This window comes from Biomphalaria glabrata, chromosome 2 (assembly GCF_947242115.1).
Source record: "Biomphalaria glabrata chromosome 2, xgBioGlab47.1, whole genome shotgun sequence".
Classification (NCBI taxonomy): Eukaryota; Metazoa; Mollusca; class Gastropoda; family Planorbidae; genus Biomphalaria; species Biomphalaria glabrata.
Window position 1 is genome coordinate 56645295 of NC_074712.1, and position 20300 is coordinate 56665594.

At 31.9% G+C, this 20300-nt stretch overlaps 1 protein-coding gene across 3 annotated transcripts; it reads right to left on the reverse strand.

Moving 5' to 3' along the window:
* Window positions 1-3905: 3905 nt before the first annotated feature.
* Window positions 3906-20141, reverse strand: LOC106056599 (transmembrane protein 184B-like). 3 transcript variants are annotated; one of them, XM_056021589.1, is made up of 10 exons: window positions 19998-20141; window positions 12462-12732; window positions 11558-11723; window positions 11173-11263; window positions 10382-10457; window positions 10070-10161; window positions 9001-9170; window positions 7990-8261; window positions 6912-7216; window positions 3906-5925 (listed from the first exon to the last, which is right to left on the reverse strand). In XM_056021589.1, the coding sequence occupies exons 2-10, from the start codon at window positions 12675-12677 to the stop codon at window positions 5904-5906; spliced, it is 1410 nt and encodes a 469-aa protein (XP_055877564.1). In that variant the 5' UTR covers window positions 12678-12732; window positions 19998-20141; the 3' UTR covers window positions 3906-5903. The 3 variants fall into 3 exon arrangements, with proteins under 3 accessions (XP_055877564.1, XP_055877565.1, XP_055877563.1); XM_056021590.1 differs by having other exon boundaries at window positions 3906-5878; window positions 12462-12735; window positions 19998-20130; XM_056021588.1 differs by having other exon boundaries at window positions 12462-12735; window positions 19998-20130.
* Window positions 20142-20300: the final 159 nt, after the last annotated feature.

The following is a 20300-nucleotide window of genomic DNA, read 5'->3' on the forward strand; positions in this document are numbered from 1 at the left end:
AAACTACTTACATGTGTGTGCAATTATGAATTTAGAATTGATAGAAGCTCAAGTGAATTGCCAAAACAAGTAGCAATATGGACAGCAGTGTAAGCAATTCAATGTCTCTAATTGTTCACACTTTTTATTTGTACAAGAATTTTTAACATTTACTTTTCACTTTGGGAGTTGGTAGTGTTGACTACAGAATGTGCTGGTTATGTCAGCCCTTAAAGTGGAAGTTTTCAGTTTGTAGTCCAGTGAGATCAACAAATATCTCATTCTTCTCTAACCCACATCCTGTTTTTTGTTTATACAGAATCGTGTGTGAATGAAATTTTTTTTTTTAGTTGAATTGAGCAAGTGAAAAATAAAAAGCTATTCTCTCAAAATGACTAAATGTCACCCCCCCCCCCCCCCCCGCTCTATTACTTTTGTTATGAGTGAAAAAATGGGATCAGACCTGTCATGCCAGGATGTTGTGTGTCTGTAGAGCACATCTTCAGATAACTTGTGATTTATCCCTATGTGTATGCACCAATTGTAAATAACACCTCTTTCTTTTACTTGGTGTGACTACAGGGCTAAGTGACACACCTATTTCTACATAGTTCTCTCTCTCACACTGATGGCCAGCATTCAATCCCATGTGGAGTGTGACCAGTTGAGCCTGCAATGTTTTTTTATTAACCTCACTTGAAGTAATTTATGCATATATTTTTCCTCAGATATTTTTTTTTCACTTTTGTTTGTTATCCTCATGCCCCACTTCTCCCTACATGATGGAATATTTAAAAATAATAAAAATATTTTGATGATCCTGAATAGTATTGGGTTGAACTTCTATTTAATGTGTGTGTGCTCTTAGTGTTGAACTCCATGCCAAATAGAAGTACATTTTAGGGCAGTTGAAGTAAATGATCAGTTGTTTAGATCTTCACAAAAACACAAGAGCTTGTTATCTTACAATAATATTTATTTGTTCACAAAGACACTGTACTGAAGATTGATATCTCACTGTACAATATACAACAATAGATATTTGGATCAAGAACAAAGTCATTTTAAATACACAGTTTGTAGTAAACATTGAACCAAATCAAATAGAACTCCAATGAAATTGAGTGGTTTTGCTGCTTAACTAAGACTAAGCCTCATTGATTGACTTAGTTATGGTTAGCTTAACATCAAGAAGCTAAAGTTTTCTTAAAGTATATTTCCATATGATAATACTTTCTTGTTAACCTTAGACAAAGTATAATTTAAAAAAGACCACCCCTTAAAAAAAAAACAAACTATTGGGTGGTTAGCATATTTCCAAAGGGAAAAAACTTTTCTAAGTACTGGTTACTCAAAAATGATTTGAAACCTTTAAAAAAACAAAATCACAGCCAATAGTATACACATTATGAAAATCAAATACAATACTAGCACTACTTGACATCACCATGACAACACAATAAAGAGACATCAATACTTTCAGAGAACAAGTTCCACAGAAAAAACAAAGACAACAAATAGTTTCCATAGTGTACATTTGTTGACATTCAGCCCACATCTGTCATTGCAGTGTCCAAGTCTGTGGACTATTATCTTGTGATACTTCTTATGACCGTGGGGAAGCATCTAGACCTTTTAGGGTGGGTTAACTGGAGACATGTAGCCTTTAGTACCATCATTAGAAATAGTTCTTGAAATATATGTATAAACAACACAAATATTGTCATTGAAAAAAACAACAAAAACACTACAAATTACAAAATGTAAGTCCCATGTATATAAACGGGTTGGAAGAAACACAGATGGCCCAATATAGAGCAGAGACATTCAATTCAATGATTAATTAATTATACAATGTGATTACAGGTGACAAGAAATGACAATATCACAAGAAATTTGATGAGCTTTCAAGTAAATGAATATTTTGTTAAATACATCTTCACTTAATCTCTTTAAGAAGCAAGAAAACCATCAAATATACAGTAGTGTAATTACAAGGATCAATAAAATGTCGAAGAATACAAAAGACAGAAAATGTACTAAGTTGATATACAAATAGACATTTCAAAATGTCCACTGATATTCTGATCCTAGATCTTTGAACAAGTTCATTCAATGGTATCTTCATCACACTACATCTTACTAAGACGTCTGCTTGAGACATCCAGAAATTTGTTTAAGTTTCAACTGTTAATGAGGTGCTGCAGAGGGCTAACTTTGCTACTAGTAAAAACTTCAACTTCAATTATTGATGAAATCTAATCAAATTAGATTAGTTCACTAAATTACATTTAACCTTTTATTATTCTTTAAAAAAAAAAGTACTACAACTCAACTACTGTTTGAAACAAAAAATACTGAAATTACAGGTCGTGATGAAAAGGTCTCAAAATTTATTTTTTTTTGGTTTCTAAATGAATAACTGAAAAACGATTCCAAAAATATGTGACCCTATATCATATTTTGGAAAGTACTGGCATGTGTCTGCTGCTTCTCTATACAAATATTTCAATCCATCATGGCAATACAAAACCATGTTTTGTTATTGTCTGTGCACTGATGATAACAAACAACACTAAATGTAATCCTTCAATAAATTTGAAACTAGTGACAGGTTCAAACTATAACGTATTCACCACCTTTTATTTAGGAGGCGCTATTTCAACTTTTGTTTTGTTCTACTAGTGAATTGCAGCAGTGCTACTTGATTAGCTTCTGCCCACATTTCCCTTCAAAAGTTCAGTTCATAGAGATGTTTCCTTGTGCAACATAAACCCATAGAGTCCAGAAGAGACTAGAAAAAAACTTACAGAACAGTCTATGTACAATATTCTATTTACAAAGTTCTTTGAGATGTTAAATATATCAATTTTATAGACCTAAGCATTTCAATACTGACCAGCTCTGACAAGCCAATTAAATTAGAGGAAACAATTTTCAAAATATTTACAAAACATTGTTTTAAATCTGAAAACATGAAAGAACAGATAAAGTTTGTCTGATAATATTAAATAATGTAGATATACCAGGATTCTTGTATAACAAAAGTTGTTCTAAAAAAAATGTTAAGTAGATGTCACTGGTGGTGCTTGTTGTGGTGGGAAAGTCAAATAATAGAAACAATAACATAGTTGTGTATAAAGGACACCATGATAAGAAGATATGACTAGGCTCAAAATAAAACCAGCAATAATAATGAATTGACAAAATTGATGTCTATCTGGACAGATCTCTTTCTAAAAGTAAATTGATCATTAACTTTGATTCAATCTCCACATATTGACATACTGTAGTTTAATGACCAACACAAGTGCTGATGTACATTGCCAGGGAAACCCAAACAAAACAATGAACCTGAATCACAATTTTAATTGAAAATAATTTCTGGATTTTCTTCAATATCACATTAAAGTGAAAGAAAAATAATCAAATAACACTAAAATAAAAAAATAAAAAAAACATTTTTAAAGAATAATTTGTTCCAGTAATTGTCAATGAATGAAATTAACAAATTTTTCTAATTCTTTTTTTTTCTAAAACTTATTTGAAGCCAATATATTTATTTTGACATTTAAAAAAAACTGAAATAAAAAATTCGAGACCAATTTGAGAAATGTTCAAAAGGTAAATAAGGAAATATCAAAAATATATTTGCAACCAAACGTGCAAGGTCTAATTGGAATGTACATATATGTCATAGGACAAATAAAATCTTAGCCAAAATGAAAAGGTAAAAGTATCATTTGACGTGGACAACATTGTATAGACTTTGTCTCCCTAAAAGTGTTTGTTAATTTATCTCACTAAAAGTGTTTAAATATGTTTCTTTAAGAAATTTTAGTGTTTTTTTTTTTTCATTAGCACAAGAGCTCCTGTACACTGTTGGTCTGAGTTTCATTTGTTGAAATATTTCAAAAGTAGCTTTCTATAGGAAAAGCATTAAAACCTTCTTCATAGTACACATTTATCTGAAACTCAATAGCTAGGCTAAAAAATCATTACAGTTCAGATCAACATAATTAGGCTAACAATTGTTCAAACAGCCTGCATTGAGGTTGAAAATGATTTAAAAACATTTCAATGTCTTTAATGGTTGGATAATGTAATGATTGACTTTGATTGTTGAGTGAAATTTTCTATAGATAAATGATTTATATATCATAAGATACTTGGCATGTCTCTGTTTAGAATCATTTAATAGACTTAAAAATTATAAATAAGTTATTAGAAAATGTATGTAAATCTCAACTACCTGTTTAAAAATAAGAAATGACAAATATTAAACAAAAATCAAATATTTTAGCTTGGCAACTAAACATATTACAACATTTTGAAACATTTCTAGTACAATTCATACAAGTCTTAGAAACAATAGTAAAAAAAAAACCTCGGAAATTTAAATAACTTCTCTAACAAACAAAATTCTTGTATAAAAAACAAACAAACAAGCTTCCACGAAAAGAAAAACAGTTGCTATGTCAACAGAACATAAAGTATCATGATGTCACTGTGTATCATTATCTTTTATCTAAGGTAATTAATAGATTTACATAAATGTTACCCAGCTAATTAAATCATAAGGTTAAACTTTTCTTAAAAGGGAGCACAGCTTGTTTAGTATTAATAGAAGTATTTATATTGAATGAAATGGATCAAAATCACATTCAGTGCAACTCCTTATCAGAAGTTACCAATATCAAAGCAAAGTTGTACAGAACTGCACAGACCAACATGTGGAGAGTTCATTTGAGACAGAGGACATTCATTACTTGAGAGAGAGCATGCCGTGAGCTTCATTTTAAACAAGTTTGCACAAAGGGAGAAAAAAGAGCAAGCAAATGAAATATGATATGCTATTAAATAATTTTAATAAAATGCTTCTAGTATGCCACAGAAAAATTACTAAATCTTAATTTGTACTATTCAAAGGTTACTACCTACTACTTACTATTAAACCAACATGCTAATTATAATAAAACCAAACATTGAACTAATCGGAGCAGCTTTATTTTTTTTTAGTAATATGGTATCTAGGCTAGGAGATAAACTTTTGGCATTATTATGTAAGGTCTTAACATATTTTTTTTTTATTTTAAACATTATCTTCTTGACTAACAATAAATCAAGACTTATTTTGTGTATCAAAATTGTTTCTATATAAAACTATAATCAACATGTGAAGTAGACAATGTGGCAAATAAAAATACAAAATGCAGACATAAAATGACAAGATATGAATGCTGTTTACAAATGATATAATTCCAGAATGAATGGCCTTGTGACTTCTTTAATACAGGAAGAGTATTGTAAAGGAATGTCAGGATAGATGAGGTGGGGACTCTAGAGGATGGATACTAAAACTGTTATTGGTTCCTTTTTTTAAAGAGGGCAAGTTTTTTTGTCATTCAAGGGTCAACAGAATAAGCATATATTTAATCAAATATTTATCTATATATAAGTGTAACACAGATATGCAGATTGGTTGAAATTGTTTAAGTACCAAATAAAATAATTTACAGTAAATTGAAAAAACAAAAACAAGGGAAAAAAGATGAAACAATTAATATAAAAAAAAAACAAGTATATTTACAACAACAATCATCAAACGCTATAACAAAAGAGACCAGACTTTAAAAACAAAATGAAGGAAAACATAACTAAACAAAGTTATTGTTTTTATGCACACAATTAGAAGATGTCCAGATGGTTTCCAAAGGATCTAAATATAGCAGATGAAAAGTGTAATGAGACTAGATGTGAGGCATGAGCTAGTTCTAAAGCAGGCCAATCATTGGAGCAGCTGAAATCTTGTGGCATGATGCAGGCAAACAAACAATTTATGCAATGAAAATATTAAAATGGAATAGGAAAAATGTGACCTTGGACTTACGCATAACGTCTGCAGCTCAGAAAAACTTTGAATGTTAAAAATCTGAATCAGAGTCCCTGAAAACATTTTTAATCATTAAACATACAAACATTTTGATTGGGTCAGGTCATATAAGAGACACCATGCATTGTTTCATGTGCTTTGTTTGCTGAGAAAATCTTTACTGGGTCAATTGAAATTGTAATTTTTTTTGGATAAGCAACAAAAACAACACATAAAATTAGACAGACAAAATTAAACGGTGGGCTAATAAATTTTTTATCTAAGCATTCTGAAAAACATCACTATTAAATAAAGAATTATCTAAAAGTTTAGCAAAGTCAGATCTAAAAAAAAGATTATAATTTAAAAAAAAGGTAATGCAATAAAAATTATAGATGAGTATAACTTGTTTTTATTAAGTAGATTATATTAGGAAAAATAAAGGTCGAAAAGTTGACCTTTCATATATAGATAATGTTTTCATTTTCAATTTGTCTTGTAGATTCAAAGCATATTTATGAAAGGCTGATTGGAGCAATAACACACTCTCAAACACAACTAGATATTTGAAACTTGTTCGAAAGAAACTCTTTTGATATGATTGCAGCACAACCATGTCTGGCATATAACATAACATAAATATTAAATGACAATGGGGAGCAGCTGGGGAGAGGTGCGGCACAGAAAATATTAAATATACTATTTATATATACATGTATATATAGCATTAATATTTTCAATAAAACTGCAGATGATATAGGATTAAAATAACATTATAAACAACATAATTGTTGCTCTTAACTAGCTCTGACTTTAATGAGAATCATCTATTGTGTTAATAACTTCCCATTCTCAAATTTAGTAACAGAAACTTTTTTCCCCTCAGTTTAGATTTTTAAATAAATATATTTTGATTGGATGATATTTTTTCAATAAGCAAGCAGAAAGAAATAATTTTTTTTTTGCCCTAAATGAATGACCCAATTGTTTCAGCCTGACCTTAACTAAAGGAATTACTAGGTAGGGCTTAATGAGAGTAATAAACAAAAAATGACATTACTGAAACTCTTCATCAGAGTTGAGCAGGGTTGTCTTCTCGTTGAACCGGCTTCTCTTCCCAGCAGGGGCACCAGTTATGGGGATGCCTTGGGACTGTGGCGCTGCTTTGGCAGGTTGGTGAGCAGAACCTGCAGTTCCTGATCCAGTTGTGCCGCTTGGGACAGGGGAAGTTGATGGAGGATTGCCATTGGAAACTGGACGCTGCTGCTGATAAGTATCAGAGCTCCAGGGCCCATCCTCTTCACTTGGCTTCATGCCTTGCTGAGTGTACTGTTGATACTGTGGGTGGAAGTTGTGGATAGCATCCTGTAATACAGACAAATGTTTCAATATTACTTGTTATGTGCACTCCTTTAAGAAGGCAATATAGTCTACCAGTCAATAGTTAATCAGGTTGTCATATGGCACCCAATAACTTACAGTCATTACAGACCATAATAAAAAAAAAAAAAACAAGCCTCTATGACAATTAGGTGTACTCAGAGATTTCAAATATTTTAAAACAAAAATTCAGGCCTCAACTTAGATTCAAACATAATTTTGTAGCCAAAGAATCATGAAATTTTTAGTTTATAAACCAATTGTCCAATGTAAGGTCTTCAATTCACTTAATCATCACTTAGCCACTATGCCCCATTTAAAAGTTACAGGTGACTATCAATTCTCATTATGGTATTAAAGAACAATGATTGGACTTATTCAGAAGCTCATGTCTACACATTTAAGTTAAGATCACAAAACGAAACTCTTTTAATTAAACTCTTTTCTCTGACATTTGCAATGGTCAAATTTGAATGTAAACAAAATAAATGTTATGGACTTGTTACTGTTCATTTGTTTGAATTACAATGTCAAATATTATATTTCACAATTATTTGACTGCTAGAAATGACAATAAAAATTGTAATGCAAATATTTTATAGGGTCATTTGTCATATAGATTTTTCTCACAACCAATAACAATTCTCTAGACAGTTTTAAAAATACACAATTTATTACTAAATTTTATACTTTCTCCTACCAATTAATTTTTCTCCCCAACTTAGAAATTATTTAGTGATAAGTGACCAAAATCTGACCTGCATTATGTCCCTTGGGTTCATGGTTTCTTTAAGACTGCTAGAAATGGACTGCAAGGAGACAGTACGTCCGTGTGTACTAGTTGGTCCAGTACTGTACACACTGTGAGGAAATGCAAACCTCAGAGCCACAGCTGCCATGAACATCTCCATGCAGATGAAAAAATTCTGCCAGCCAGCAGAGACAGTACCTACCCCAACAGCTTGGGTGCCATTTTTAGAAAAGATGGGATCAATGACTTTGGCCTTTTCAAGGACAGCCAGAACCACACCTAGTGACAAGAAAAGTATTGAATAACTGTATACACGTCTTTCAATTATGAACTATTTAAAAAGAAAAAAAAAGGATAAACTGTGTATTAATTTTACTTGTTAAACACTATTAGCTAAGCCTTAGATGTTGTTTTTTTATTTTGAATATGCAGACAAATCTTGCAAGAACAATGCCCACTGACTAAGAATAGTATCTTACCATTATCTATTCAATCTAATATGTGGTTTATCCTGTTTAAATTACATCCCTGAGTGCGAATTTATCATAGTTGAGTCTCCTTCCCATTACTTAAAAAAAAATATCACTTTGATGGTTAAATACATCACCCTGAAGTGATACAACTTTGCACTTTAAACAGAGAGGGCAGCAAAGAGATTGCAGTGGAATCCTTCTATTGGTCTACAAAATTATTGGGACTCTACCCTGAATCCTTTCTGAACATTAAGGATCAAACCTTGCACTATGGGCTGTCATCTACTAAATGTTCAACAAAAAAGTCAAACTAAATTAACACAGTTCATCTATATCTAAAAAATGCTAGATAACTGTAACTTTCCTATAAATAAAGTATAATTAATTCAGAAATTTATGTTATTTTAAATAGCTCTTCAAAAATACAGCATAAAAATAACCAGCAAAATATGCATAATAAAACTTATGTCAATAGTTTTGTTGTTTACAACTAGTATGATACATTTACAATAATTGCAAGTTTAATTTATTTGACCTTCACTTACCTTGCCAGAAGGAAAGAAAAATGACAGATTTAATTATGCAGAACTTCAGGATCGGGTCAAATGGACTTAATAACTCTTTGGTAGCCAGGTAGAACATGATGAGAGCGTACAATGCAAGACTAACGGATATGTTGTAAATTATTGTGATGTACAGGTAGCCACCTAATGGCCTGTGAGTTGGAGAAAGAAGGTAAATATTTCAATTTAGAGTCATATGTAAATAAATTTAAAAATATTGGGAGACAGAGCCAGGACACAGAGAAGCTGAGATTCGCTGTCACCCTAGCTTTATCCTAAATACTTTTTTAAAAGTTAAAATAAAGAATCTCAATTCTACCTTAACCATTTAGTCACTTACTTAACTACGTTACTTATTGCAATTATCAAATTGAGATATTGATATTCTGACCTCAAGAGAGTGAGGCCCTTTGACAGAAGATTCATAAAGAGGAAATAGATATATGCACCTGAGGGCTAAGGCAGAACAGAGTTTATTTCAAATGGTGGTAATGAAATGATTTTTCATTAACTTCCATCAGATTTTTTTACTTGCAATTCTTCCTCAGAACTGATGGTACAGAGTAGATAAATGAAGAACTCTTTCAGGGTACCCTGTTCCCATCAGGGGAAAGAAGTGAGGATTTAGATGCTAAGCTTTTAAGTGATTATGTAATTAAAAAAAGATTCCAGTTGATGAGCGCTCTTAATTCAAGAAAGCCCTACTCTCATTCCTGGCCACTAAGTGGAAATCTTTTCATTGGTCAATGGTCTCAAAGATATGAGTGGACTCTTTCTGGACACTATCCATGATAAATACATTTGAAGACAAAAAATCACAGAAAGATTTTTCAAAAACTATTGGTGATTGAAAATTATTGTGATTCTATTTAAGTCTTAAGATCTACAAAAGAAATCTTTGCCAAGCTAATAAATAACATTGTTTAATCTTTTATGGTTTATTTCAATATTGTGCTAATATTTATTTAAAAAAAAAAGACAACAACTTTAAAAACATTTCCTGCATTAATGTAAGTGAGAACACTAACAGTAAATTAACCTTCACACTTACGAGAAATTACCATCTTTGTAATAACCAAACGCTTGAAGCAGAAGAGTCAATATGGCCATGACAGGTTTGATAAAACAGAATTGTAGAGTAGCCTGAAGGAGAGAGAATAAATTAGGAAATAAAATTTATAAATGATAACGTGAAATACCCATATGCTGATTTTTTTTACCTGTCTGCCCTAAGAAATATAAAAAAAAAACAATGGAAGAACCTGAAGAGTTAGTGACGGACTTAGCTCATGGTATGTATGCTAATTAAATATTAAGAACATTACACCAAAAGATATCCTAGCATTTTGGGTTTAAGTGTTACCTGTTTACAAAAACGTAAAAATCCTATGGTATATTGTCGACCAGCAAAACAGCATGTGCAAGAAATCCAGCTTGACCTACAAAAGGACATAATGTTGTGAACATTTATCCCAAATTTTAATTCACATAAAAACAAAAAAATTAAAGAACATACATCTAGTTGTTATTGTACTTCATGAATTAAATTATGAGAAAACAAGATGAAAAATAATAAAGAAATATAAAAAAAAACAACAAAAAAACAAAGCTTATATTGAGTAAAATAATATCAATTATTTTGATTCAACTGTGTTATTAACTTTTAATTAATAGATCTACTCTAACAATAAATTTGTTCGATTGGAAATATTTTTTAAATTTTTTTTTCGGGGGGGGGGGGGGGGGGGGGGGGTATCTGGGAGAAGGTTTACATACTGCCTTTTCAAAAACATTTTTTTTTAAAAGTTGTTCGAGTCTGAATTTCAAAATAGGTCTCGTGCCTTTATGATGGAAGACCAACATGCTAGCCACTGAGAAACTCAAGTACTTAAGATATCAGGTTTTAAAGAACATAGCTAGTTTAACATTTTAGATGAATCTCTATGCAACGCATGTCTCTCTTAGCTTAATACATTTTCTATTGAATGATTTACGTGTTCCCATCAACAATAAATAATTGTGCAGTGTTTCAATTTGATCCCAGAATGAGAAGTGGGAGAAATAACGTGTACAAGATTCTACAGCTTTGCTATAAAAAAAACACCACCACCTACCTTATTAGTGTGAATAATAAGTTTTGAAGAAAAAACTTACTGAATTGGTTTTCCTCTAATTTCAGACATAATAGCTCCTTCCCCACCAAGATACTCATAGCACAAACTAAGAAAGCTGTAAATGACAAATGCTGAAAAAAAAAGATTTACAGTCATGCTTTATATAAAAAATTAAACTGCACATGCCACAATACAAAAAAAAATTTGATGGTAACTTTTCTAGATCTAAAAGGTAAATATCGCATAGTAAATAGTTATAAACAACAAACATGATTTCTTTAATCTTTAAATAAAAAACAAAGAAAAAAGAACAAAAAAAAAAAAAGGATGTACAAGGCATATTCTGAAAAATATAGAAATGAAATAAATGAAAGAATACAAGAACTAATAATTATGAAAAAAAAAAAAAAAAAAAAAAAAATTACCTTCATAGCAATCCCTGAGGCTGTCAAAATAGACATAATAGTTATCTTTGTTGAAAAACATGAGACTTAGGAATGAGTCAAAAGAATAAATGGGAACTATGAATAAAACTCTGACAATCCATCGCTGTTCATTGGGACATGTATAGTATCGCAAGTGTAAGTAGATCTGTGGAGTAAAAATAGAATTTTCCAAATTCATTCCTTCTTGTGTTGATTAACATAGTGTTAGTTCGCAATAAAAAAAATATTAAGGCTAAATTAGTAACTTAAAAAACAAGACTATTATTAATGTATTTCTTTAAACTCAAAAAAATATAAGACAAATAGAAACAATAGTCTCAGAGTCACTATTTGAAATGTGATGCCACTAATTCAAATTAGTGTTTTATGATCTTCCCCTTTATCTCTACTAACCATTAATGGTTAACTTGTAGTGCTGGCAAAATAACAATAACAACAAATATCTACAGTATATCTATCTTGCAGATATGTAGATTGAAAGGCAAACTTTCAAATCATTTACAAAATCTTATAGTCAATGTATAATGTTATGGCATGATTAGGAATTTTTTTTTTTTCACAGAAAGGGAAAGTTTTAAGAGACAATGATGTGACTTAGTAAAAACAAGACTAGGAATTGAGGAAGAATAGTGAAATGTATACAGACTACTTTTAACAGCTTTAGAGAGAGGCAGGTTTTAGGAACATTAAGATTTAGCTTGATGACATTTAACAATTCCCTTTGTCATGATTAAACTTATTGTTTGGCACTATCGACTAACTTATATTTGCTGGCCTTTCGCCTGTGTTATTTGATTTTGTTAATTGAGTGTTACCTCTGTTTGACTTAACTGCATAAGATACAGCACTGAAGCGTCTAACAATAAATATAAGAGTGTCTGACCTGGTGAACTGTGAGCAGTATAGCAGCACACGCAAATGTTCCAGCTATTCCTTGGGCTGCTGCTGTCTGAAGGAAGATGAGAGGCTGAGTGACATTGTAGTCTGGAGTGCTATTGGTCTCTGCAGTAGTAATCAGCTCAGGATGTGTGGTCAACAATGTGCTGGTGGTGGAGGTGGTGGTGGTAGTTGTAGATGCGGTCTCCTCTGATGAGGACATGTTGGTTCAGGAGAAACCAACTACTTGGTCAATATATTCATCCAAAACAAAAAATCTGCTGAAAAATAAAAGGTCAATTAATAAATATTAGGGATTTTCACCTATGACAAATAAATATGAAGAGCTAGCTTTTTGGTGTGTATCTAGTGTAAAGAATACAGGAAGTGGTGATAAGCTACATGTACTTAAAAGGTATATTATTTATAAGATCATTGTTTTGCATTTTTTAGCACAGCTCCATCTTCCTTAGTTCTTTCATTTTATGTTTTCTTATAGCGCCTCACATATTGTTTCATTTAACCACTTTTTTGTTTTTCTGTTAATATCTAGATATATATAATTGCTAAAAAGAATGTAAACTGTTTAAAATGTATAAGAAGATCTCCAATATAAGATAGAAAACTGAATATAATTTAATGTCAAAAAGATAAATTGCAGAATAAATTATAACATTTATATATAAACATTTAAGCTATAAAGGCACAATATAAGTGAATTTAAATAACTAATCCACAGTAAAAATTTTGAAAGAACAATGACTAACAGACCACCTTTTTCTCTTTTAGCCACTTGTTTAAATACTCTATGATCTAAAAGATCTAGAAATATACAGTTTCTGAATCTAGTGAAAACTATATTTTTAGCTCTTATGTGTATTTTTATGAGCTTTTTTTTTTAAAACCCTAAAATCTAAAACAAGTTTTCAGTGTGTGCTGGAAAAAATAGGCTATATTTCTATTTTATAATAATACATGACAGCAGGCTAGAAACTTCCTAATACAATAAGTGAATACAACTATAAAAAATTGAGGAGGTACAAGGCCTTATTTAGGATGGCAAAGAGCCCTTTTAGACTTAAACTGTGTTTACACATTCATGAAAATCTCTAGTTCTAATATTTCTGTCTCTACGGACAGTCTAACTTTAAATTTTAAAGTTATTGCCACACAACACAGTTTTAGTTTAGTGTTAGGTTAAAATGGCTAGATGTTGTTCCAGCTTAGACACTAGTCAGACTCTACAGATCTAGGATATTATATGGCTAATATGGTGTTCTCTTTTGAATCAATAGCGCTTCAATATTTTTTATTAAAATGAATTCGAGCATCAAAAATTCTTTTTTTGCATTCGACTTTTGTTAAGCTCCAAAATTATTAATTTCTAATGAACTTAAAAAATAAGCTGAATGGTACCAACCCGCCACTCCCACGTTCTTCATTTGTAGGCTAGATCTAATTTCTATAATAAACATATAGATCTGGGCGCAATGTGTTCATCCCACCTTTTCTGTTTTTTTCCCTTCTAGCTTGACCTCCGTGACAGATGGTAATCTAGTTTAGAGAGGGAAAAAAACGAAATGCATAACACGACGGGTTAAATTCGTATTTGCGTACTGGTACTGGCAATCATTTTTTGGAAATTTTGGGTAACAGTAGCGTAACGAATATGCATTTTGCGTAACGGTAGGCAGGTCTGTAGAAGGAATGAGACCCAGCGTCAGACTAGAGTCACTAGACGGTGAGACCATGTGACTGATGTCTGAAATTAAAATGAGATTGTGACATAGAATGATCTAGTGTAGAATCTAGGAGTTAAAGAAAATAAATAATATAGATCTAATATAACTTTATAAGTTATAAAAACTAAAAAAAGGAATAAGAGATCGAACTGTCTCAGATACTCAGAACGACAGAAGCCTGAAGTGAAGGGAACTCACTCGACTAATAATATTACTAACACTACTAACAGTAACAATAAATAAAAATTTACTTTTAACTTTTAAGTTTAAGTCGATTAGGATCTCTACTCTACTCTACTGACTCTAGTCACATAGAGTCTAGTCACTAGGGGGTTACTACAGTAACTTACGTTTATCGAACAAGTTAAGCTCATTCGTCGACATTTTTTATGTTTGAATTTGTGTATCTCCGTAAAAATTAGACCTAGAAAAAAACTGATTGTATCTATGAACTCCTCATCCATTTTTCTTAAAAAGTAGACATGTTTTATTCTATTACTACTCATAGTTAAACTTATATTTGATGTTAAAATGGGTCAGGTTGATGATTTCAAAAGCTTAAATTATCGAACACTTTTTTACCTTTATCTTATCTTATCGAACATATTAAGAACTTATCGAACACACGAGAAGTATGGTGTTTTAAAAGTGTTATAATCTTAAAATTTTGTGAAAAGTATGGTGTTTCAAAAGTGTTATAATCTATATTTTTTATTTATTTATATCATTTTCTTTTTACGCCATGTCAAGAAAGACAGATTTTTAGTCATTTTCAAATGGTCCACATCGAAGGAATCTATCACTGATCAGCTCTGCTTAGAAACTGACGGTGCTAAGCCCAGTAACGCATTACCGTAGTACTTATTTAGGTCTAAGCTATTTTGAGACATAAGGCCATTAATAAATTAAATCCAGATATTATTTATTTGAGGGAGAGCCTAATAAGCTTTGGTAGCCAATAGATAATCCCGCTTTCCCCAAGTCATTGCAGGACACAACAGTTTACTTGGTTGACCTAAAAACAAAACATACGGTACGCGGCCCTACGTAACTAGCCGCCGCCGATCTAGCACGCTCAGTGTATGTAACAGCCCAAAAGTCAGTGCTAGATATTTTTCGATCTGGGCGGGGAAGGGGGTGCTGAAAAGCTATGGTAGCTTGCAAGCTGTGTTACCTATAGATGTAGATAAATCCGCCCTCCCTAAACCACCTGGTTGACCAAAAAAAAAACAAACAACGTATTTTAGAGCACGCTTAGTATTTGTCACACACACACAAAAACAACATATCTATATATACTACGTATCTATCATGCCTAGTGTTTGTGACCTAATTAGCGGCTTGACCGCTTTCCCCTCAACATTGTTCTTACTACAACTTGAACAATGTTTTGGGGCCGTGTTGATGGCCTGGTTTACACCTGTGTGTTACGCTATCACTGACCATTTTTTTGTTGTTGTGTGTTAGTCTGGTGGCTGCGTTTGGATTGAGTCTTGATATTTACGTTGTTACTTTGCACTGAAAAAGTGTGAATGTTGGAGAGTGGAAGCGCGGGTAAGGGGGTGTAGGCAGAATAAGAGAGTGGTTAAAGGTGTTATTGTTATTATTTTGTGTATTTGTGATGTTTCAAAGGAGTGTCTTTGTAGCGCATTATGAGCTTTATCATACTTTATGGCAAAAATATATATATATATTTAATTTTATAGACCCGGCGCCACACGTCTAGATTGAGAAGCACAACTGACTCTTGTATTTGAGGCTGACGTCAAATATTTTTCTAATGGTCGATCAATTATTGATGATCTCTGGATACAGTGTCTTGACTATTTCTCTCCCCCATCCCCCGACCTTTTTTTTTTACCTGCCCAAGACATTTTTATTTCAAAATACCATATCTGCATTCTATACCTCCCCCTTTGCCCTTTCGTTTTATTAATATCTCTTCACATCAAGCACATGCGCTAGGTATTGGTTTATAACACATAATTCAGAAGTTAATAGAATGGGGCAAATTCAGAAGTTAATAGAATGGGGCATCTGAAAAAGAAACAACAACTGAATACATTCCACAACTGAATACATTCCACTCTGTTTCTCACTGTGGTGCGACATGGTTACTATTAGCATCAAGCTATAATATATGTGTCATAAAATCAAGCTTTTAAAATGGGTACAATTAGTGCATATCGATGTAAATCTATTTACTTAAAAAAATATAGCACATTTACGGTAAACCACAAATAGCTGATACAAATTGTAACATATGATTAATTTATATCTGTACTTTGCATTACATTATTTTAAAAAATAACAATTAAAAAATATATAATTTAAATATTTTGTCTTCTTTGGGTTATATCCCTTTGATGTTTATTTTTAACATTAAAATGGCGTTCGATATCTTACGAAGCTGAGATTGCTTATATAAAAACTGCTATTATCGAACACCCCCTTTTTAAACCTCAATTTTCATGTTTAGGTAACAAAGGACACTTTCAAATAAATAGTTGTAAATATGTCTCAGCCTAATTAGAAGCGTATTATATATTTTTTTTGAGCTGAAGCATCATTAGCATTAAAAAATACCCTTAACCCGAGACTCACTCCACTCTTCCCAAGAGTTCAAAAAATGTGAAATTTTTATACCAATATTACCAATGCACTTTGAATATAAGTAAAAAAATGATCCTCGGGTGAAAATGAAACTAATTATAACTTAACTATCAAGAAATGGACGATGCACAATAAGAATGGACTAGTTTCTTTATAATCATCGAAATAAAGGAGAATTTAAAAAAATACAATGGGGTGTTCGATAAGTACCTTAAAACGAAGGTGTTCGATAGATGTAAGTTACTCTAGGTCTAGATCTTTAAGCTAAGATGAATGTCACAAAAGCACAATAAAAATGAACATTAATAAACCCTGCACCTGTGATGAATAATTTACAAAATGTCAGTGTCTTGACAGTCACAGTGTCATGCAGTTGTCGAGTTGAGTTAGTTAGTAGAGTAACTTATAGTTAAAGATCTCAGTAACTTACGTTTATCGAACAAGTTAAGCTCATTCGCCGACATTTTTTATGTTTGAATTTGTGTATCTCAGTAAAAATTAGACCTAGAAAAAAACTGATTGTATCAGTGAACTCCTCATCCATTTTTCTTAAAAAGTAGACATGTTTTATTCTATTACTACTCATAGTTAAACTTATATTTGATGTTAAAATGGGTCAGGTTGATGATTTCAAAAGCTTAAATTATCGAACACTTTTTTAGCTTTATCTTATCTTATCGAACATATTAAGAACTTATCGAACACACGAGAAGTATGGTGTTTTAAAAGTGTTATAATCTTAAAATTTTGTGAAAAGTATGGTGTTTCAAAAGTGTTATAATCTATATTTTTTTTTATTTATATCATTTTCTTTTTACGCCATGTCAAGAAAGACAGATTTTTAGTCATTTTCAAATGGTTCACATCGAAGGAATCTATCACTGATCAGCTCTGCTTAGAAACTGACGGTGCTAAGCCCAGTAACGCATTACCGTAGTACTTATTTAGGTATAAGCTATTTTGAGACATAAGCCTAGGCCATTAATAAATTAAATCCAGATATTATTTATTTGAGGGAGAGCCTAATAAGCTTTGGTAGCCAATAGATAATCCCGCCCTCCCCAAGTCATTGCAGGACACAACAGTTTAATTGGTTGACCTAAAAACGAAACATACGGTACGCGGCCCTACGTAACTAGCCGCCGATCTAGCACGCTCAGTGTATGTAACAGCCCAAAAGTCAGTGCTAGATATTTTTCGATCTGGGCGGGGAGGGGGGGGGGTGCTGAAAAGCTATGGTAGCTTGCAAGCTGTGTTACCTATAGATGTAGATAAATCCGCCCTCCCTAAACCACCTGGTTAACCAAAAAAAAAAAAAAAACGTATTTTAGAGCACGCTTAGTATTTGTCACACACACACACAAACAACATATCTATATATACTACGTATCTATCATGCCTAGTGTTTGTGACCTAATTAGCGGCTTGACCGTAGGTACTCGACTGATGGCTCCTCCCCCTTTCCCCTCAACATTGTTCTTACTACAACTTGAACAATGTTTTGGGGCTGTGTTGATGGCCTGGTTTACACCTGTGTGTTACGCTATCACTGACCATTTTTTTTTGTTGTGTGTTAGTCTGGTGGCTGCGTTTGGATTGAGTCTTGAAATTTACGTTGTTACTTTGCACTGAAAAAGTGTGAATGTTGGAGAGTGGAAGCGCGGGTAAGGGGGTGTAGGCAGAATAGGAGAGTGGTTAAATGCGTTATTGTTATTATTTTGTGTATTTGTGATGTTTCAAAGGAGTGTCTTTGTAGCGCATTATGAGCTTTATCATACTTTATGGCAAATATATATATATATAATTTTATAGACTCGCCACCCGTCTAGATCGAGAAGCACAACTGACTCTATGTATTTGAGGCTGACGTCACATTCTAATGGTCGATCAATTATTGATGATCTCTGGGTACAGTGTCTTGAAGTCTTGACTGTTTCTCTCCCCCACCCCGCGACCTTTTTTTTTTTTACCTGCCCAAGACTTTTTTATTTCAAAATACCATATCTGCATTCTATACCTCCCCCTTTGCCCTTTCGTTTTATTAATATCTCTTCACATCAAGCACATGCGCTAGGTATTGGTATTTATAACACATAATTCAGAAGTTAATAGAATCGGGCAAATTCAGAAGTTAATAGAATGGGGCAAATTCAGAAGTTAATAGAATGGGGCAAATTCAGAAGTTAATAGAATGGGGCATCTGAAAAAGAAACAACAACTGAATACATTCCACAACTGAATACATTCCACTCTGTTTCTCCCTGTGGTTCACCATAGATGCCATTAGCATCAAGCTATAATATATAATATATGTGTCATAAAATCAAGCTTTAAAAATGGGTACAATTAGTGCATATCGATGTAAATCTATTTACTTAAAAAAATATAGCACATTTACGGTAAACCACAAATAGCTGATACAAATTGTAACATATGATTAATTTATATCTGTACTTTGCATTACATTATTTTAAAAAATAACAATTAAAAAATATATAATTTAAATATTTTGTCTTCTTTGGGTTATATCCCTTTGATGTTTATTTTTAACATTAAAATGGCGTTCGATATCTTACGAAGCTGAGATTGCTTATATAAAAACTGCTGTTATCGAACACCCCCTTTTTAAACCTCAATTTTCATGTTTAGGTAACAAAGGACACTTTCAAATAAATAGTTGTAAATATCTCTCAGCCTAATTAGAAGCGTATTATATATTTTTTTTGAGCTGAAGCATCATTAGCATTAAAAAATACCCTTAACCCGAGACTCACTCCACTCTTCCCAAGAGTTCAAAAAATGTGAAATTTTTATACCAATATTACCAATGCACTTTGAATATAAGTAAAAAAATGATCCTCGGGTGAAAATGAAACTAATTATAACTTAACTATCAAGAAATGGACGATGCACAATAAGAATGGACTAGTTTCTTTATAATCATCGAAATAAAGGAGAATTTTAAAAAATACAATGGGGTGTTCGATAAGTACCTTAAAACGAAGGTGTTCGATAGATGTAAGTTACTCTAGTCTAGTCTAGTGCTACGCTACGGTAGTGACTCTTCACTGACTACCTACAGTCACAGTGCTACACTCACTCTAAATTTCTACTTATTCTAGACTCGTATTGATTTGAATCGCTTTATCAATAAACGAAATACAATTCTGAAATCAATTGGAGCTTACACAATTAATCTATTTCGAAATAGATGAAGATCAATATTTAAAAAGTACGATGTTTATTAGATCTAGATATCTAGATCTACTTAGTAAAAATAAAACTGGTGATCAGAATAATAATTATGATGATTCGGAAGTGACGTTTTAACAGTATAAAAGATGGAATGTCAACATTTGACGGACATAGATCTACTAGATGTTATGTAGAATTAGTCTAGACATGGGTCTAGATAATCAAGATCTATCAAATTCTTACCAATAGATCTATAAAAAAAATATAACATAAAATATTCCCAATGTTTATGACTA